Source organism: Nuphar pumila, chromosome 7, assembly GCF_984573655.1.
Source record: "Nuphar pumila chromosome 7, dmNupPumi1.hap1.1, whole genome shotgun sequence".
Taxonomy (NCBI): Eukaryota; Viridiplantae; Streptophyta; class Magnoliopsida; order Nymphaeales; family Nymphaeaceae; genus Nuphar; species Nuphar pumila.
The window spans coordinates 99,097,970-99,114,125 of record NC_143255.1 but is presented as its reverse complement, the minus strand read 5'-3'; the positions used below and the strand labels follow the sequence as shown (position 1 = coordinate 99,114,125).

The window sequence follows — 16,156 nt, the reverse complement described above, 5'->3', positions numbered from 1 at the left end:
TCTTTCCTGAGTTTTCCCGAAAGGGTGTTCTGCGACATTTGGTTCGTGGAGGTTGTTTTCGAAGGACGATCCGCTGGAGTGCACCGTTCGGTTTGTCGTGACTATTGTATCCTGGGGAAGGACGCCGGACCCTGATTTGCACTGTATGTGGGGGCGAATCTTCTCTAAGGGGAGTACTTTCGTACGCCTTAGCCTGTTACATAATCTAAATATGTTTCTGTTGTTTTCCTTATGTTCTTTGCTTCTGTTTGCTCTTATGCTATCGTCTGGATTTTGGTTGTTTGCGGAAACCGACATGCCTACTCCTTGTTATTGTTTCGATCTACTGTTAATCATGATTTATATGTTGTTTTATATCATGATGTTGATTGCGAAACTGTGTGATCCTAAATATGATCCAACAATTTTGAGTGTGTCTGATCTTTATCGGCAATTCGTTGAAGCTTTGTCATGGGGATGGAGTTAGGAACTGACCACATTATCAAGGTCTGAGAGGGGTTTAAGAGCTTTACACGGGTTGAAGAGCTTTACATGGGGGATGGGCGATATCATCCATTTTTGTTTATTGGGCATGATTCTCTTCTTGAAAAGGACAAATTTATTCCGCATGATTAGCTACAGACAATCATCATCTTGTCAATGTTGTCATAGGCACCAATATTTGGAGTTGATGCAGAGAGAGGCAAGGAAGCTTTGAGAATTGAAGTTCGTTGGTCTAACATAAACACCTCACTCTTCTAAAAAAAAACATAAAACACCTCATTGTTTACATTATGCTTTATAGGAGAAGTTTCTAGTTCACGTTTCTCTATTACATCATCAACTGAAGAGAAAACAAGCTCTTATATAACCAATGTAGGCTACTGAGATGAATAGCACCTCACAAGTTCTATAGACATTTTGGCTTTACGAATTTGGTGGCTGTAATTCCAGTAAAGATTTCTCCAAATCCTCAAACCGTCTCTTTTACTGTTTCTGCTGGGAAAATGGATAACCAGATGGGCAAACTTTCACATATGGATGCTGTGAAGTGATTGGTTTCCGTGTCATTTGTTAATGCTCGAGACTTAAAGTTTTGACCTCACCTGGGTTGGTTGTTGCTAGTCCAAAATATTGATTTAGTTTAGGTTTTGGTCTGGGTAGCTAGTAGCTAGTTCCATACCATATTTACCAATGTCGTTCTCAACAATATCTGGAAAATAAACTCTTCTATAACCAATGTAGGTTACTGAGATGAAATAACACCTCACAAGTTCTATAGACATTTTGGCTTTATGAATTTGGTCACTGTAAATCTGGTAAAGATTTCTGCAAATCCTCAAACCCTCTCTTTCACTGTTTTTGCTGGGAAAATGGATAACCTGATGGGCAAATTTTCATGTATGGATGCTCTGAACTGATTGGATGCCGTGCCAATTGTTAATGCTCATGACTTAAGGTTTTGATCTCAGATGGGTTGGTTGGTGCTAGTCCAAAATTTTGATTTAGTCAAGGTTTTTGTCTGGGTAGCTTGTTCCATACTATCTTTATCAATGCCGTTCTCAACAATATCTGGAACTGGAAAATATCGTCTGATGTGACAATTAAATATAAACATGTAAATATGTATAAATTTCTTGAAAGCAAAGTTGAATTTGAAATCGTATATACATGGCAACAAAATAAAAGATCTTTAAGCCATTATTATGCAAACTATTCATACGATTTAAAACAATGAGACTCCTCCTTACTTCCAACAAGAAACAACACTCTTCATGATAACTAGATAGTTGAAGGTTTTTTTTTAAGATGAAGCCGAGTATTATTCCTGAACTCTGAGTTTTGCATTTCTAAAGTTCTTGTTATTATTTATTTTTCATTATGACTGGATATGCATGCGAACAATGTTTTATTGCAATGATAATGATAGATTTGACTGAAGTTACTAAAGATGTCATAGTTTGATATTGGTATGAAAATAACCAACCTACATGGTATATTATCTAACCAGGTAATGACCGTTATGATTGAAGCTCAGTTGGTAATTTTTTTTAAGATTTGTCACCCAAAATATTTATCTCTGGGGTTTGTAGACTGATATTCAGAACTTTGCTTGTTGATGCAAGTCATGGCATGAGAATATGGTTTTGAGCTTACATGTAGAAGTTGTTGGGTCACAAGTTCTTTTGTTTTTCTTTTAAGGAATAAAATGATGTCTATGCTGTATAGAATCTTGGTACTCAGTTATGTTGCTTTTTTGAGGTTTCTAAATGAACTTTATAATGCTACTAGCAAATGGAATTTTTTCTTTGGGATGGTCTTAGTTGATTAATTATTTAATCTCAACTCTCAAGCAACTTCAGGGTTATATGCATTATAATTGTGCCCTTGCATTAATTAGTGATTTCTTTATGTCTTTTAGCAAATTTTCATTTCAAATTGCATAACTCCTGTGCATGTCATATTGCTCAGAGGGGGTCAAGGAATAGTAAACAAATACAGTTGCAACAAGAAATACTTCAACTTTTGAAAGAGGCCAACTCATTATCCACGTAAGTGATTTATACTTTCTGGTTGGGATTCATTACATGGTATTTAGGCTTTGTTTCTTTATCTCTTTTGGTGGCTATTTGTGATTCATCAGATAACTGTAGAAAGCCATGTAGGATCCTTTGATTCCTTAGTGTAAGTTTGATGTAGTTTAGATGGGATCACATATGCTTGATCATAATTTGATTAGGTTTGCACTATTTTTGAATGAAGATCAATTGGTTCTTCTTAGGGATAATCCTAATCCAAATGTTATTGTCTTATGAGTAGTTGTGTGGTATGTGTTGTCTAGGCTCGAATGTGCTTTAATGTTGTTTTGTTGAATTTGTGACGTGATAGATATGTAATGAAACAAGGAGTCTTCACACACCTCACTCAAGAGGCACAAATCGTCCAAAGCACAAAAACCACTAAGGGCTTATGAAGAACGCAATAGCAAAGTGTACATGCACACGTCCACTATGGGACAATAAAAAAAGCACTAAGGCTTATACAAGCACAAGATTGCATACAATATCAAAAGAGAGACAACACTTAAAAATAATGAATTTATTCATCAAGGAACTTGAAAGAAGCTTACCAATATATGGGACCTTAAGCCCTTATTTACAGATAAGAAGAAGCCAAGAGGGAGCCTCCAAATAGACATTGTGTGGCTCTCAATGGTCATATTTGTGACCGTTGAGAGTACTCCCAATGACTATAAGAAGGCATTTTACAAGAATACCCTTACATAATGAGATAAAATACAAAAAATTTAAAGAAGAAGAATAAAGAAAAACCTATTTTCTAACATGTACAAAATGATCAAAATGTGGGGCAACCTAAATTACAATATTAATTATATATATATATATATATATATATATATATATATATATATATATATATATATATATATATATATAACACTTAACACCCCCCGTCAAACTTACGGTGATGTAACCGTAAGTTTGCAAATATAAAAGAACCCATGTCTTTAAAAGTCTTCATAGTCTCCATCATGTTTTTTCATTAGTTATTTCCATTGAAGGATGTATAGAGTCTTCAATATTTATGTTCAATCATTTGCTAAAAAGTCATTTTTACACAGCGGAAGATATAAAAAATAATTCAAATCATTCAATAAAGGTTAAGATAAGACAAATATGACAAACATGGATCAATCAAACATTATGTTTTAGAAGCAATATTAATCATGCATATATGAATGAATCATAATCATGCAATAGTTTAGAGCCAATGAAAGAGTCACTTATGGACCAATAAAAACTTTTTTAAGATAAGAGATTTAAAATTTCATAAATCTCATGAAATAATCTTTTTGCAAATAGTAATATATATGCAAAGGATATGAATGCTTTTAAATATATTAGTTAAAAGAGGTTGGGGTAGGCCTAGGAAGACATGGATGGAGATGATAGGAAAGGATATGAATGCTTCCTCACCGAGGACATGGCATTGGATAGAAATGATTGGAGGAGAAGGATTCATGTGGAAGACCCAGAATGATTTTCTTTTTTGGTTCATATCGCCGACCCCAATTGTTTTGGGATGAAGGCGTGGTTGTTGATCTATCATGCTCAATTTGCTGTAACATATTGAGAAACCTGCACTTGCGAGGGGCTTGGTGAAGACTGTGGCGACTTGAATAAGGAGCACCAGAGCCGAGTCAGGAGAGAGAGAGAGAGAGAGAGAGAGAGAGAGAGAGAGAGAGCTTGTTAATCTTGATTAGGGCTAATCTCTATGTTAAATAGAGAGAGGCCAATGTAAAAATTTACATACAAGTCCCTCATTAAACAAGAAATATCAAATAACCTACAGTTTAAGAAAACTTAAACTTAAAACCTCTTAATCTCAACACTCCCCCTCAAGCTGGAGCATAGATATCAATCATGCTCAGCTTGTTACAACATTTTGAGAAATTTGGTCTAGCAAGAGGCTTTGTAAACGTATCTGCAACTTGGTCCTCCGACTTTAGATATTTGGTAGTGATATGACCAGCTTGAACCATATCTCTTACATAGTGGCAATCAACCTCAATATGCTTTGTCCTCTCATGAAAGACAGGATTGTTCGTTATATATGTGGCAACCTTGTTATCACACATCATGGTCATAGGAGAGGCAACCTTTACCTGAAGATCATGTAGAACAGTACGAACCCACATTAATTTAGCAGTTGTTTGGGCCATAGCCCTATATTCTGATTCTGCACTCAACCTAGAAACCACATTTTGCTTCTTACTTCTTCATGAAATTAAGTTATCTCCCCAAAACACACAGAATCCTGTGGTAGATTTTCTATCCACTACAGATCCTGCATAGTCAGCATCAAAGTAAGCCACTATCTCCAGAGTTCCACCTTTCTTGAATAATAACCCTTTTCCAGGAGAAGATTTTAAATACCTGAGAATCATTATAGCTGCATTCCAGTGTACCTCAGTTGGTTTGTCCATAAATTGGCTAACTTTGCTTACTGCTAAAGCAATATCAGGCCTGGTCACAGTTACATATAGTAGCTTCCCTACTAGCGAGCAATAACTTTTACTATCAACCGGTTTTGACCCTTCTTCAAACAACTGAACTTTATGATCCATGGGAATATTAGCTGGTTTAGCTCTCAACATTCCAGTTTCCTTTAATAAGTCAAGAACATACTTCCGTTGAGACAAAACCATCCCTTCACGGCTCCTGGCAACTTCTATACCCAGAAAATATCTAAGTGAACCAAGGTCTTTTGTAACAAAGTGTTTTTGAAGATGAGCCTTTGTGGCTTCAATATCTTTCACATCATCTCCTGTAAGAATGATGTCATCCACATATACCACCATAACAACTATGCCTGAGTTAGTTTTCTTGATAAATAGTGTATGATCTGCCGCTGACCTATTAAAACCAAAGTGTGACATCACTTCAAACAACTTTTGAAACCATGCACGCAGACTTTGTTTCAAGCCATAAATCACCTTTCTCAATCTACACACCTTCTGACACGCCCCCTCAACCTCTAATCCTGGAGGTTGTTGCATGTAAACTGTCTCAGATAGATCCCCATATAGAAATGCATTTTTTACATCTAATTGACACATACTCCAACCATGATGAACAACTACTGAGAGAACAAGACGAATGGTGCCCATCCGTGCAAGAGGAGAAAAAGTTTCAAAGAAATCAATACCATAAGTCTGAGTATACCCTTTTGCTACTAATCTGGCCTTGTACCTTTCAATAGAACCATCCGATTTGTACTTTATTGTATATACCCATTTGCATCCAACAATGTCAGCATCCACTGGGGAATCAACTAGATCCCATGTATGCTGAGACAATAAAGCATCCATTTCTTCTTGCATAGCCAACTTCCACCTGTTATCTAGCTCTGCCTGTTGATAGTTCAGAGGAATAGTTTCAGCATATAAGGCTGAAATAAAAGTTTTTATCTGATTTTCAATTCTGACATCGGAGACAAAATGAGATATGGGATATAAGGTACATTGTCGTGTCCCCTTTCGTAGAGCGATTGGCCTGTTATCATCATCATGAAGATCACTATTGTCGGTAGTACTTACCTCAGGAGAAGAAGAAGATGAAGGCACTGGAGGAGGTGGAGCTCCACGCACATATACCAATGGAGGATTATTAAATCGTGAAGAGGATGAAGTTTGGTTCGGTAATGAGGGCACATATTCCAAAGGAAAATGAGGTATAGGTAATGGAAAAGACTCAACTGGATCAACTTGCATCGGGGAACCGGTACTAGAGTAATATGGAATGGATTCCAAGAAAGATACATCCGCACTGACATACTCTCGGCGAGAAATTGGATCATAACATCGATATCCCTTTTGATTTTTTGGATAACCTATAAATATGCATTTTGTAGCTTGAGCAACTAATTTATCACGGTCAGGGCCAAGTTTGTGTACAAAACAAACACATCCAAATATTTTTGGTGAGAAAGAGAAGAGTGGGGCATTAGGTTTTAGGATATGTAATGGAATTTGATCACCCACAAAAGATGAAGGCATGCAGTTGATCAGATAACAAGCAGTGATAATCGCATCACCCCAATATAACGCAGGAACATTGGATTGTATCATAAGGGTCCATGCGACATCAAGCAGGTGCCTGTGTTTTCGCTCAGCCGCCCCATTTTGTTGAGATGAATAGGCATAGGTAGTTTGGGGTTGAATGCCATGATCTTGGTAAAATTGTAACAGGACTTTTGATTTAAACTCAAGAGCATTATCAGTGCGAACAATCTTGACAACAGATTCAAACTGAGTTTTTATTTCAAGAATTAAGGATTTGATAATACTTGGAACTTCAGATCGTTCTTTTATTAAAAACACCCACGACAACTTAGAAAAATCATCAACAATAACAAGATATTATCGACACTGGACCCCATACATCTGCATGAAGTTCAAAAACTTTATGACTGGACTGACTCTGACTCGAAGGGAACGAACTTCGATGATGCTTGCCCAACTGACATGCTTCACACTGAAATGATGTAGTAGAAGGAATTTGAGGAAAGACATAACTAAGCTTTGACAATGAAGGATGACCAAGACGACGATGCCACTGAACAGGACTGGATGAGTGTTCAACTGCAGCATAAACATTACCTACTGGATGATGTAGGTAGTAGACTCCATTTTCTTCATAGCTCAGCAAATCCTGAAAATGACAACCCATCAGATCAAATATCACTCTACAGTTTAGTTCTTTTGTAAGGCAACTAACAGAGCGTAAACTTTAAGGAAAGTTGGGAGCATGAAGAACATTTTTCAACTGTAAGGTGGAGGATATAGAAATATTTCCCTGGCCAACAACTGGTGAGGAACTCCCATCGACTAATGAGACTCCTCGATGAATAATAATATCCTTTAGATCTGAAAAGACAAGCGAATTTCCACACAAATGTCTGGATTCACCAGAGTCAATAATCCACTTACTATCATTCAGATGAAGATGATTCCCTGTTGAGTAGGCAACACCGACTACAGGAGAGGAGGAGCTCGAAGGGCGAAGAGCTATCAACTCATCATATTCTGCTCGACTGAGGGTAATACTGTCACTTGCAGAGGTATTATCATGTGCATTTGTTGCCTCTAGTGTAGTAACATTTGCTTTTGGAGCATTTGACTTTGATGAAAAAGAGGTTGGCCGACCATGCTTATCCCAACAACGATCTTCTAAATGTCCAGATTTTTCACAGAATGTACATTGAAGTTTTCCTCTGCCTCCCATACCTCTGCCACGACCTCGTCCTCTGATATTCTGAATATTTTCACGCCCATAACCAGATGAGACAGCTAAAGCAGATGACTGGGACACAGGGTGAAATTGTGGAAGAGAGATCGCAAGTCTACTCAGACGATTGTATGCATCAGCAAGAGTAGGTACATCTGATCCAATCAACATTTGGACTTTTGCAACAGAGAATTCTGAAGATAAACCTGTGAGAAACCGAGCAACCATAGTCTGTTCTTGATGATCCTTTTGCTTCGAACAACAAAGAGGCCTGTGAGCATTGAGTCTTTCAAACACAACTTTGACAGAGGCATAGTATTGGGCCAAGGTCTGATCTCCCTGCTGCAAATTATATATCCTTTGTTCGACTTGCAGGATACGACTCACATTAGTCTCTTGTGAGTACGTATCTCAAAGATTGTCCCACATCTGTTTGGCTGTATTATAGTAAATTAGACCATCTGCAATATGGGGTTCGACACTATTCATGATCCATGACATAACAATGTCATTATCTTTGTCCCAAGTAACGTATTTTCCCACCTTTTCATTGGGTTCATTTTTCAACAAAATATGTTTTCTACGATGTCCAGATACCGACATCATAAAAGTTTTGGACCACCTGGCATAGTTAGTTTCATTCAACCTCACAGAAAAACCATACGAGAAGGGATTTGCAAAAGCCTTATACTCCCCAATATATTCATTTTTGGAATCACATTTCGAAGTTTCACCCATACTGAATATTTGATGCTATTTCAGCTGCCAAAACAAAATCCAAATTCACTCACTTGAACAACGTGTTTTATAATCACACGTCAGCCAAGTCCACGACTACACAAACTTGCCACACCAGAAATAAATTCACGACAGGCTACAATTGACACAGAAAGCAGCGTGTTTCACAATCACGCATCAACCAATACCATGACCGCACCTGACTATTCAACCCACGTCAGACACAATGGGAAAAACAACTCAGAAATGTAGATCTGAGAAAGCCAGAATAGCGTCCAACATGACAACTTGTTCATGGTCTGATTTTAGCACCTGCACTCAATACATAAATCCCACAACAACAACAAAAAAAAAACTTTCCACAAAATAGGGAATCACGCCTGCTGCTTCCATGACACACAAAAAATAATATTAACATGCTGCTTCCACGACACACAAGTTACGCCTGCTGAAAAAAAAACTTCCACGAAAACAGGAATCACGACTGCTGCTTCCACGACACAGAAATTAACAGAAAACTGATTAACAGACTGCTTCCATTTACTTCCATGGCACAAAAATCACGCCTAAAAAAAAAAACCCTTCCACGACACAGAAAATAACGACTGCTCTTTCGTAACTCCCAGCTGCAATCGATCTGTAGATTTGATTACAGATCTGTGTCATGACGTTAGTCAGACATCAGATCTGTGATCAAATCTATGCAATTAGATAAGAAAAAAAATAACCACACCTGTTTACGATTTGGTGTAGAACGATCACGTTTTCAGGCTCCCGAGATCCACTGCTCTGATACCATGTGGTGACTTGAATAAGGAGCACTAGAGCCGAGGCAGACGAGAGAGAGAGAGAGAGAGAGAGAGAGAGAGAGAGAGAGAGAGAGAGAGAGAGAGAGAGAGAGAGCTCGTTAATCTTGATTAGGGCTAATCTCTATGTTAAATAGAGATAGGCCAATATAAAAATTTACATACAAGTCCCTCATTAAACAAGAAATATCAAATAACCTACCGTTTAAGAAAACTTAAACTTAAATAATCTCAACAAAGACATCTGCAACTTGGTCTTCAGAAGTCACATGACTAGTAGAAATATGCCCCACCTGCACTAAGTCACATATATAGTGACAATCAACTTCAATGTGTTTCGTTCTCTTATGAAAAACTGGATTGTTAGCTATATAGGTGGCTGCTCGATTATCACACATCATCAACATTGGGGATGAAATCACCACTTGTAGATCTTTTAGAATGGACCTAACCCACATCATTTCAGCAGCTGTTTGAGCCATAGATCTATATTCTGACAGTTTATTTTTTACTTCTCCAAGTAATTAAGTTTCCTTTGACAAACATGCAAAACCCTGTGGTGGACTTTCTATCATCGATGGCCCCTGTATAGTCTGCATCTGAGTATGCAATTATATCAAGGTTGGAGCTTTGTTTATATAGCAATCCCTTTCCAGGAGAGGATTTCAAATACCTGAGAATCATCATAGCTGCCTACCAATGCACTCGAGTAGGTTTGTCCATGAATTGGCTTATCTTGCTCACAACTAAGGAGATATCTGGCCTTGTTACAGTGACATATAAAAGTTTACCAACCAAGGATCTAAAACTTCTACTGTCAATAAGTTTTGCTTTTTCATCATACATATGTAGTTTAGGATCCATTGGTATATTGGCTGGTTTGGCACCTAACATCTCTGTTTCCTGCTGTAGGTCAAGTACATACTTTCGCTGTGATAGAACTAACCCCTCATGGTTTCTGGCCACTTCTATGCCCAAGAAATATCTAAGAGAACCCAGATCTTTTGTGACAAAGTGCTTCTGAAGATGAATCTTTGTGTCTGAGATGTCCTTTGTGAAAAAGGTGCAAAGGGATCCGACCCGATCCATGTAAAGATTGTGTACAGTATACATTATACCTCTTTTCCTTTTAATCGGGTCTGGATACACCAGACCCGGATCCATACCTGTATAAAGTAAAGTTATAAATAAACTGTTTTAGCTCACGATTTCAAGATAGAAATCGTGACAGCCGCAAACCCCTTCTTGCTTTCTTCTCTTCGTCTCTCCCTCTCTCTCTTTCTCAATGTTGGTACAGGTGGATTTCTAACATGGTATCAAAGCTAAGATCTGTCTAAGGTCAAAAAAAGGTTTCCGACAGGTGCGACAATCAGAGTTTTGAGGTTTTTCGTTCCTCCCCTTTTCTACTCTTCTTTATTTTCTTTCTTCTCTCGTTCTTCCCTTCTTTTCTAAATTTTCCCCACATCTCACATGGGCTTGCTTCTCTCTTGGATCTGAGATTCACGTGAATCCTGTTCACGTGAACCCAGACCGTGAAAAACGAGTGGCTGTATTTCACGTGAATCGCTGAAATCGATTCACGTGAAACATTGTGCCTCATTTCAGTTTTTGTTTGATATTGCCTGCTTGACCCCGTTTATTGTTACCGTCTATTCGATCTCCCTTTGTCCAATCCCCTCCACGCATCTATTTCTACATATTCAAATATACATCTGTTGTGTAGCTTTCTTCCTGTTTCTCTTTTTGCTACTTGTTTGAAAATATATTTAACGTGGGAAAGTTTTTTTTTACGTCAATATCAGTTTTCTAGAGTGCATAGAAAAAGGTTCAGTCTCTCTATTCTCTGAATCTGACAGCCGCAAAAAAAAAAGGGGCTGAGCATTTCGTGAAAACTCTTGCACTGTGAACACTCTTAGTGAATTTCACTCTCTATGGATCCTTATTCCTCTCAATCAAATATTTCTTCAAGTTTTCTCAACCACCTCGTTTCTAAAAAGTTGAATACCTCAAACTTCTTGATTTGGATGAGACAAATCATTCCTTTTATAAGGAGCCAAAGTCTCTTAGGTCACCTGGATGGAACCACCCCAGTCCCACCAGAATTTGTTCTGAGAGAAGAGAAAGATGATCAAGGGGGCGAGTTCGATCGTGTATGTCAAAAATATAGAATTTCTTAATTGGGAAAGGAAAGATCAATCAGTTGTTGCATACATCACCTCAACTCTGTCTCAAGAGGTCCTTGTTGCCATTCTCGACAATTGTACAACACTACAACTCTGGGAACGACTGATTCAGACGTATTCGCAGGTTTCTCAAGCAAGGATGGTTTTTCTGAAAAGGGAATTTCAGTTGTTAAGAAAAGATTCCATGACCATCATGGAATATTTAAACAAGATAAAGATAATCACAGATCAACTTGCAGTTATATGATGTGCCGTAAGTGACAATGACATGGTGCAACAAACTCTGAGTGGATTGAGATCTGACTACAATATGATAGTCACTTCACTATTGTGCCTTTCTGTTCTTCCTACCTTTGATGAGCTACGAGCCAAATTGATCCAGTATGAAATGACTTTGAAGGGATTCTCTGAAGAAACGCACATTCACCCAAATTCTCAAGAAGTTTTTGCCACAGGCCTGATTCATAGTAGAGGACAAGGGCGAAGTGGATACGGAGGGCGTGGTCTGCTTCCCACTCCAAACATGTTAGCCCATGCGCAGGGACCAAGATCCATCCCTACTTGCTTCCTTTGTAACAAAAAGGGGCATATCAAGGCGATCTGTTGGCATAATCCAGAGAATAAAGGAAAGGGTCCACAGACAAAAACCAAAAGAAGATTCACAAATACCAGAGACAGTGGAGAGATTAAAGATCTGTTGATATCTGCCTTGTCAGAGTTAAAATTGAAGCAGAGTGACGAAGGCACTTGGTTTGTCGACTCAGGGGCAGCGACTCATGTGACAGGCGATGCAGGTAAAATTTCTAACCCTATTCCTTATTTTGGAAAAAGTAAGATTGTTACTGGAGATGGATCCCACCATCCTGTTTCTCATGTTGGAAAAACTGTCATTCCCATGTCATATTCCACTCTTACTCTTTCTGACGTTCTTCATGCTCCTGACATCAAGAAAAATATTGTCTCTGTTTATAAACTTATTGATGATAATAATGCTTAAGTTGAATTCACCCCCTCCTCTGTGCAAGTCAAGGACCTATGCATGAGGGAAACATTCGCTAAAGGAAAGAGACGAGGCAATATGCATGTCTTTGAAAAAGCTCCATGTCATGCTGTCCGCCATGTTCATCTGAATTCGAAGCCTTCATTTGAGTCATGCTCACCCTCTTATGCTAATGTTTTTAGTATTTCTGAATGTAATAAGCCATTCTTATGGCATAGTCGATTAGGACATTGTGGGAGTCATTTTATTGAAAAACTTGTCTTTAATAATCTCATTCCAAAAGAAAGTCAATGGGGATGAGAGCAGTCATAAGTGTTTCAGTTGTCTTTCATGCAAGAGTCATGTAGTGCCTTTCCATTCCATTAATAAGAGAGCTTCAAAACCTTTTGAAATAATTTATTCTGATATATGGGGACCCGCCCCGATTGCCTTTGGATCTGAGAGCAGATACTATCTAATCTTTGTTGATAACTATTCTCGATACACTTGGATATATTTCATAAAAAATAAGTCTGAAGTCTTCTCTTTGTTTCAAAATTTTCTTTCCTTGGTCAAAAATCAATTTTCTGAGTCCATTCAATTTTTTCAATGTGATGGAGGTGGGGAATTCTCATCCCATGATTTTATTTCTTTTCTCCGAAATAACCGAATAGGAAGAAGTGTGTCCTGCCCTCACAACCCTCAACAAAATGGGATTACTGAACGAAAACATAGGCATATCATTGAAAGTGCCATGAGTATGCTTCATGACAGTAATCTTCCCATCAACCTATAGACAAAAGCTTTCCATTCTACCGTACATGTGATAAATAGATTGCCTATGGTTACTCTGGAAAATAAGTCTTCTTATCACTGTCTTTTTGGAGCTCATCCTAGTTATCATGATCTGCGTGTTTTTGGATGTGTTTGCTATGTGCATATTGATCAGTCCCTGAGAAATAAGTTTCAGGACAATTCCCATAAATGTAGGTTTGTGGGATATGCAGATGACTACAAAGGATATAGGTGTTATGATCCCACCAACAAACGCATCAGAACCTCAAGAAATGTTGTCTTTGATGAACAAAATTTTGATCACGAAGCTGACACAACGAACATGCCAACTAAAGTTTACTATCCTTGGCTGAGTTCAAAAGTTTTTGCTGGTTTCAATGAAGCATGTTCCTCAGATTGCGTGCAACAAGAAGAAGAGATATTTGAGAACACTGGGACGTCGGGATCACAGAATGCAGAGGAAGTACCAGGCATATACAAAGGCATTGTCTATTCTAGACAGAGACCGACAGCATCAAGCCATTCAGATCATGTCTCAGTCGCCAATCCAACTCCTTCTCATACTCTTGAGTTCAGAAAATCAAACCGCATACGACATCCTATTGACAGGTGGGTTAGCTATAACAACTTCTCCTTGGATCTTCAACTCTTTTTAACTGCCCTCAATAAGGAAGAAGAGCCCATTATGTACTATCAAACAACCACTTCTACCAAATGGGTAGAAACCATGAATGATGAAATGCAAGCCTTGCATGAATGTGGAACCTGGGAAGTTGTTCCCAGACCATCTGACAAAAATGTTGTCAGATGTAAATGGGTCTACAAAATAAAATATAAGCCAGATGGAACCATTGAACGATATAAGGCAAGGCTTGCGGCAAAAGGATTCACTCAAGAAGCAGGGCAAGACTATGATGAGACCTTTAGTCCGATTGTAAGAATGGGAACAATTCGAATTATTATTTCTCTGGCTGTTGAACATGGATAGAAGTTGAGTCAGCTTGATGTGAAAAATGCATTCTTGCATGAAGATTTGAAGGAGGAAGTATACATGGAGCAACCCCCTTGATATCAAGAACAAAATTGTAAAACCCATGTGTGCAGGTTAAATAGAGCTATCTATGGTCTGAAGCAAGTATCCCACTCTTGGTTTGATAGCTTCTCGCTAGAGATTCAAAAACATGGATTTTCACATTCCATGCTAGACCACTCATTATTTATTTTTAAAAGTCAGACTGTGACCACTCTAATATTAATTTATGTCGATGATATTATCATCACAAAAAACTCTGCAGCCCACATTCAAGAAGTAAAAGACTTACTAGGTCAGAGGTTCAAAATGAAAGATCTTGGAGTTCTACATTATTTTCTTGGTGTAAAAGTTGATAACCAGGCTCATGGCTTGACACTCACTCAGCATAAGTACACCCTAGACGTTCTCAGCAAGGCAGGCATGAAAGACTGCAAACCTATAGGAACTCCGAGTGTGCTTCATCAAAAACTTAGCGCTGATGATGGAGATCTGTGTGATGACCCCACCAGGTATCGAAGCATAATAGGAATGTTACAATACCTCACATTCACTAGACCTGACATCGTTTATTCAGTCAATCAAGTGTCTCAATTTATGCATGCGCCACGTACTGGACATATGGAAGCAGTCAAGAGGATCTTTAGATATCTGAAAGGGACTATTGGGGATGGATTAATATATTCACCACAGTCACATGGCAAAGATGAGCACGAACTTACTGTATATTGTGATGCAGACTAGACTGGAGATCCTGACGAATGAAGATCTACATCAGGATATTATGTTTTCGTTGAAAGAAATTTAGTCTCTTAGAGCAATAGAAAATAAAAGGCTATCGCTAGATCAAGCACTGAGGCTGAGTATAGATCCATGGCTGCTGCTACTGCCGAAGTCACATGGATCAAGCATCTACTAACTGAAGTAGGAGAAAAGATCTCCCACACTACCTTGCTATATGACAATCAAAGTGCTATCAACATGTCATTCAATCCAGTACATCACAGTCGTGCTGTGCACATTGAGATTGACCAACACTTTGTGAGACAGAAGGTTGAAGAAAAAGAGATTGAGCTTGAATTCATCAGTACCGAAAGACAAGTTGCAGACATATTTACCAAAGGGTTAACAAAGGATCGTTTTTGGATACTTAAAGGCAAGTTGTTCATGGTCCAAAACCATGATCAACTTGAGGGGGGGGGGAAGGTGCAAAAGGATCCGACCCGAGATCCGACCTGATCCATGTAAAGATTGTGTACAGTATACGTTATACCTCTTTTCCTTTTAATCGGGTCTGGATACACCAGACCCGGATCCATACCTGTGTAAAGTAAAGTTATAAATGAATTGTTTTAGGTCACGATTTCAAGATAGAAATCGTGACAGCCGCAGACCCCTTCTTGCTTTCTTATCTTCGTCTCTCCCTCTCTGTCTTTTTCAATGCAGGTACAGGTGGATTTCTAACACTTTGCACTACTCTCTGTAAGAATAATATCATCTACATATACAACCATAACCACAATACCAACGGAGGTTTTCTTGATAAACAAGGAGTGATCTGAAGATGACCTGTTGAATCCAAATGCAGACATAATTTCAAATAACTTCTGAAACTATGCACAAGGACTTTGTTTAAGACCATATATAGCCGTCTTTAGTTTGCATACCTTGCTACACTCCCCCTGAACCTCAAACCCGGGAGGTTGTTGCATGTACACAGTCTCAGACATATCTTCATATAAGAAGGCGTTTTTCACATCTAACTGACATAAACTCCATCCATAATGAACAACTACAGATATGACCAACCGAATTGTCCCAAGATGGGCTACTGG

At 38.4% G+C, this 16,156-nt stretch overlaps 1 protein-coding gene across 1 annotated transcript in view; it reads left to right on the top strand.

The window, feature by feature from the left end:
* The window catches only part of LOC149832604 (protein GET1-like), a 63,727-nt gene that overhangs the window by 7,275 nt on the left and 40,296 nt on the right, over positions 1-16,156 (top strand). The window contains exon 2 of the mRNA XM_090014603.1: positions 2,452-2,531. Within this exon, the coding sequence (XP_089870729.1) occupies positions 2,452-2,531 (80 nt within the window). The remainder of the gene's footprint in view (positions 1-2,451; positions 2,532-16,156) is intronic.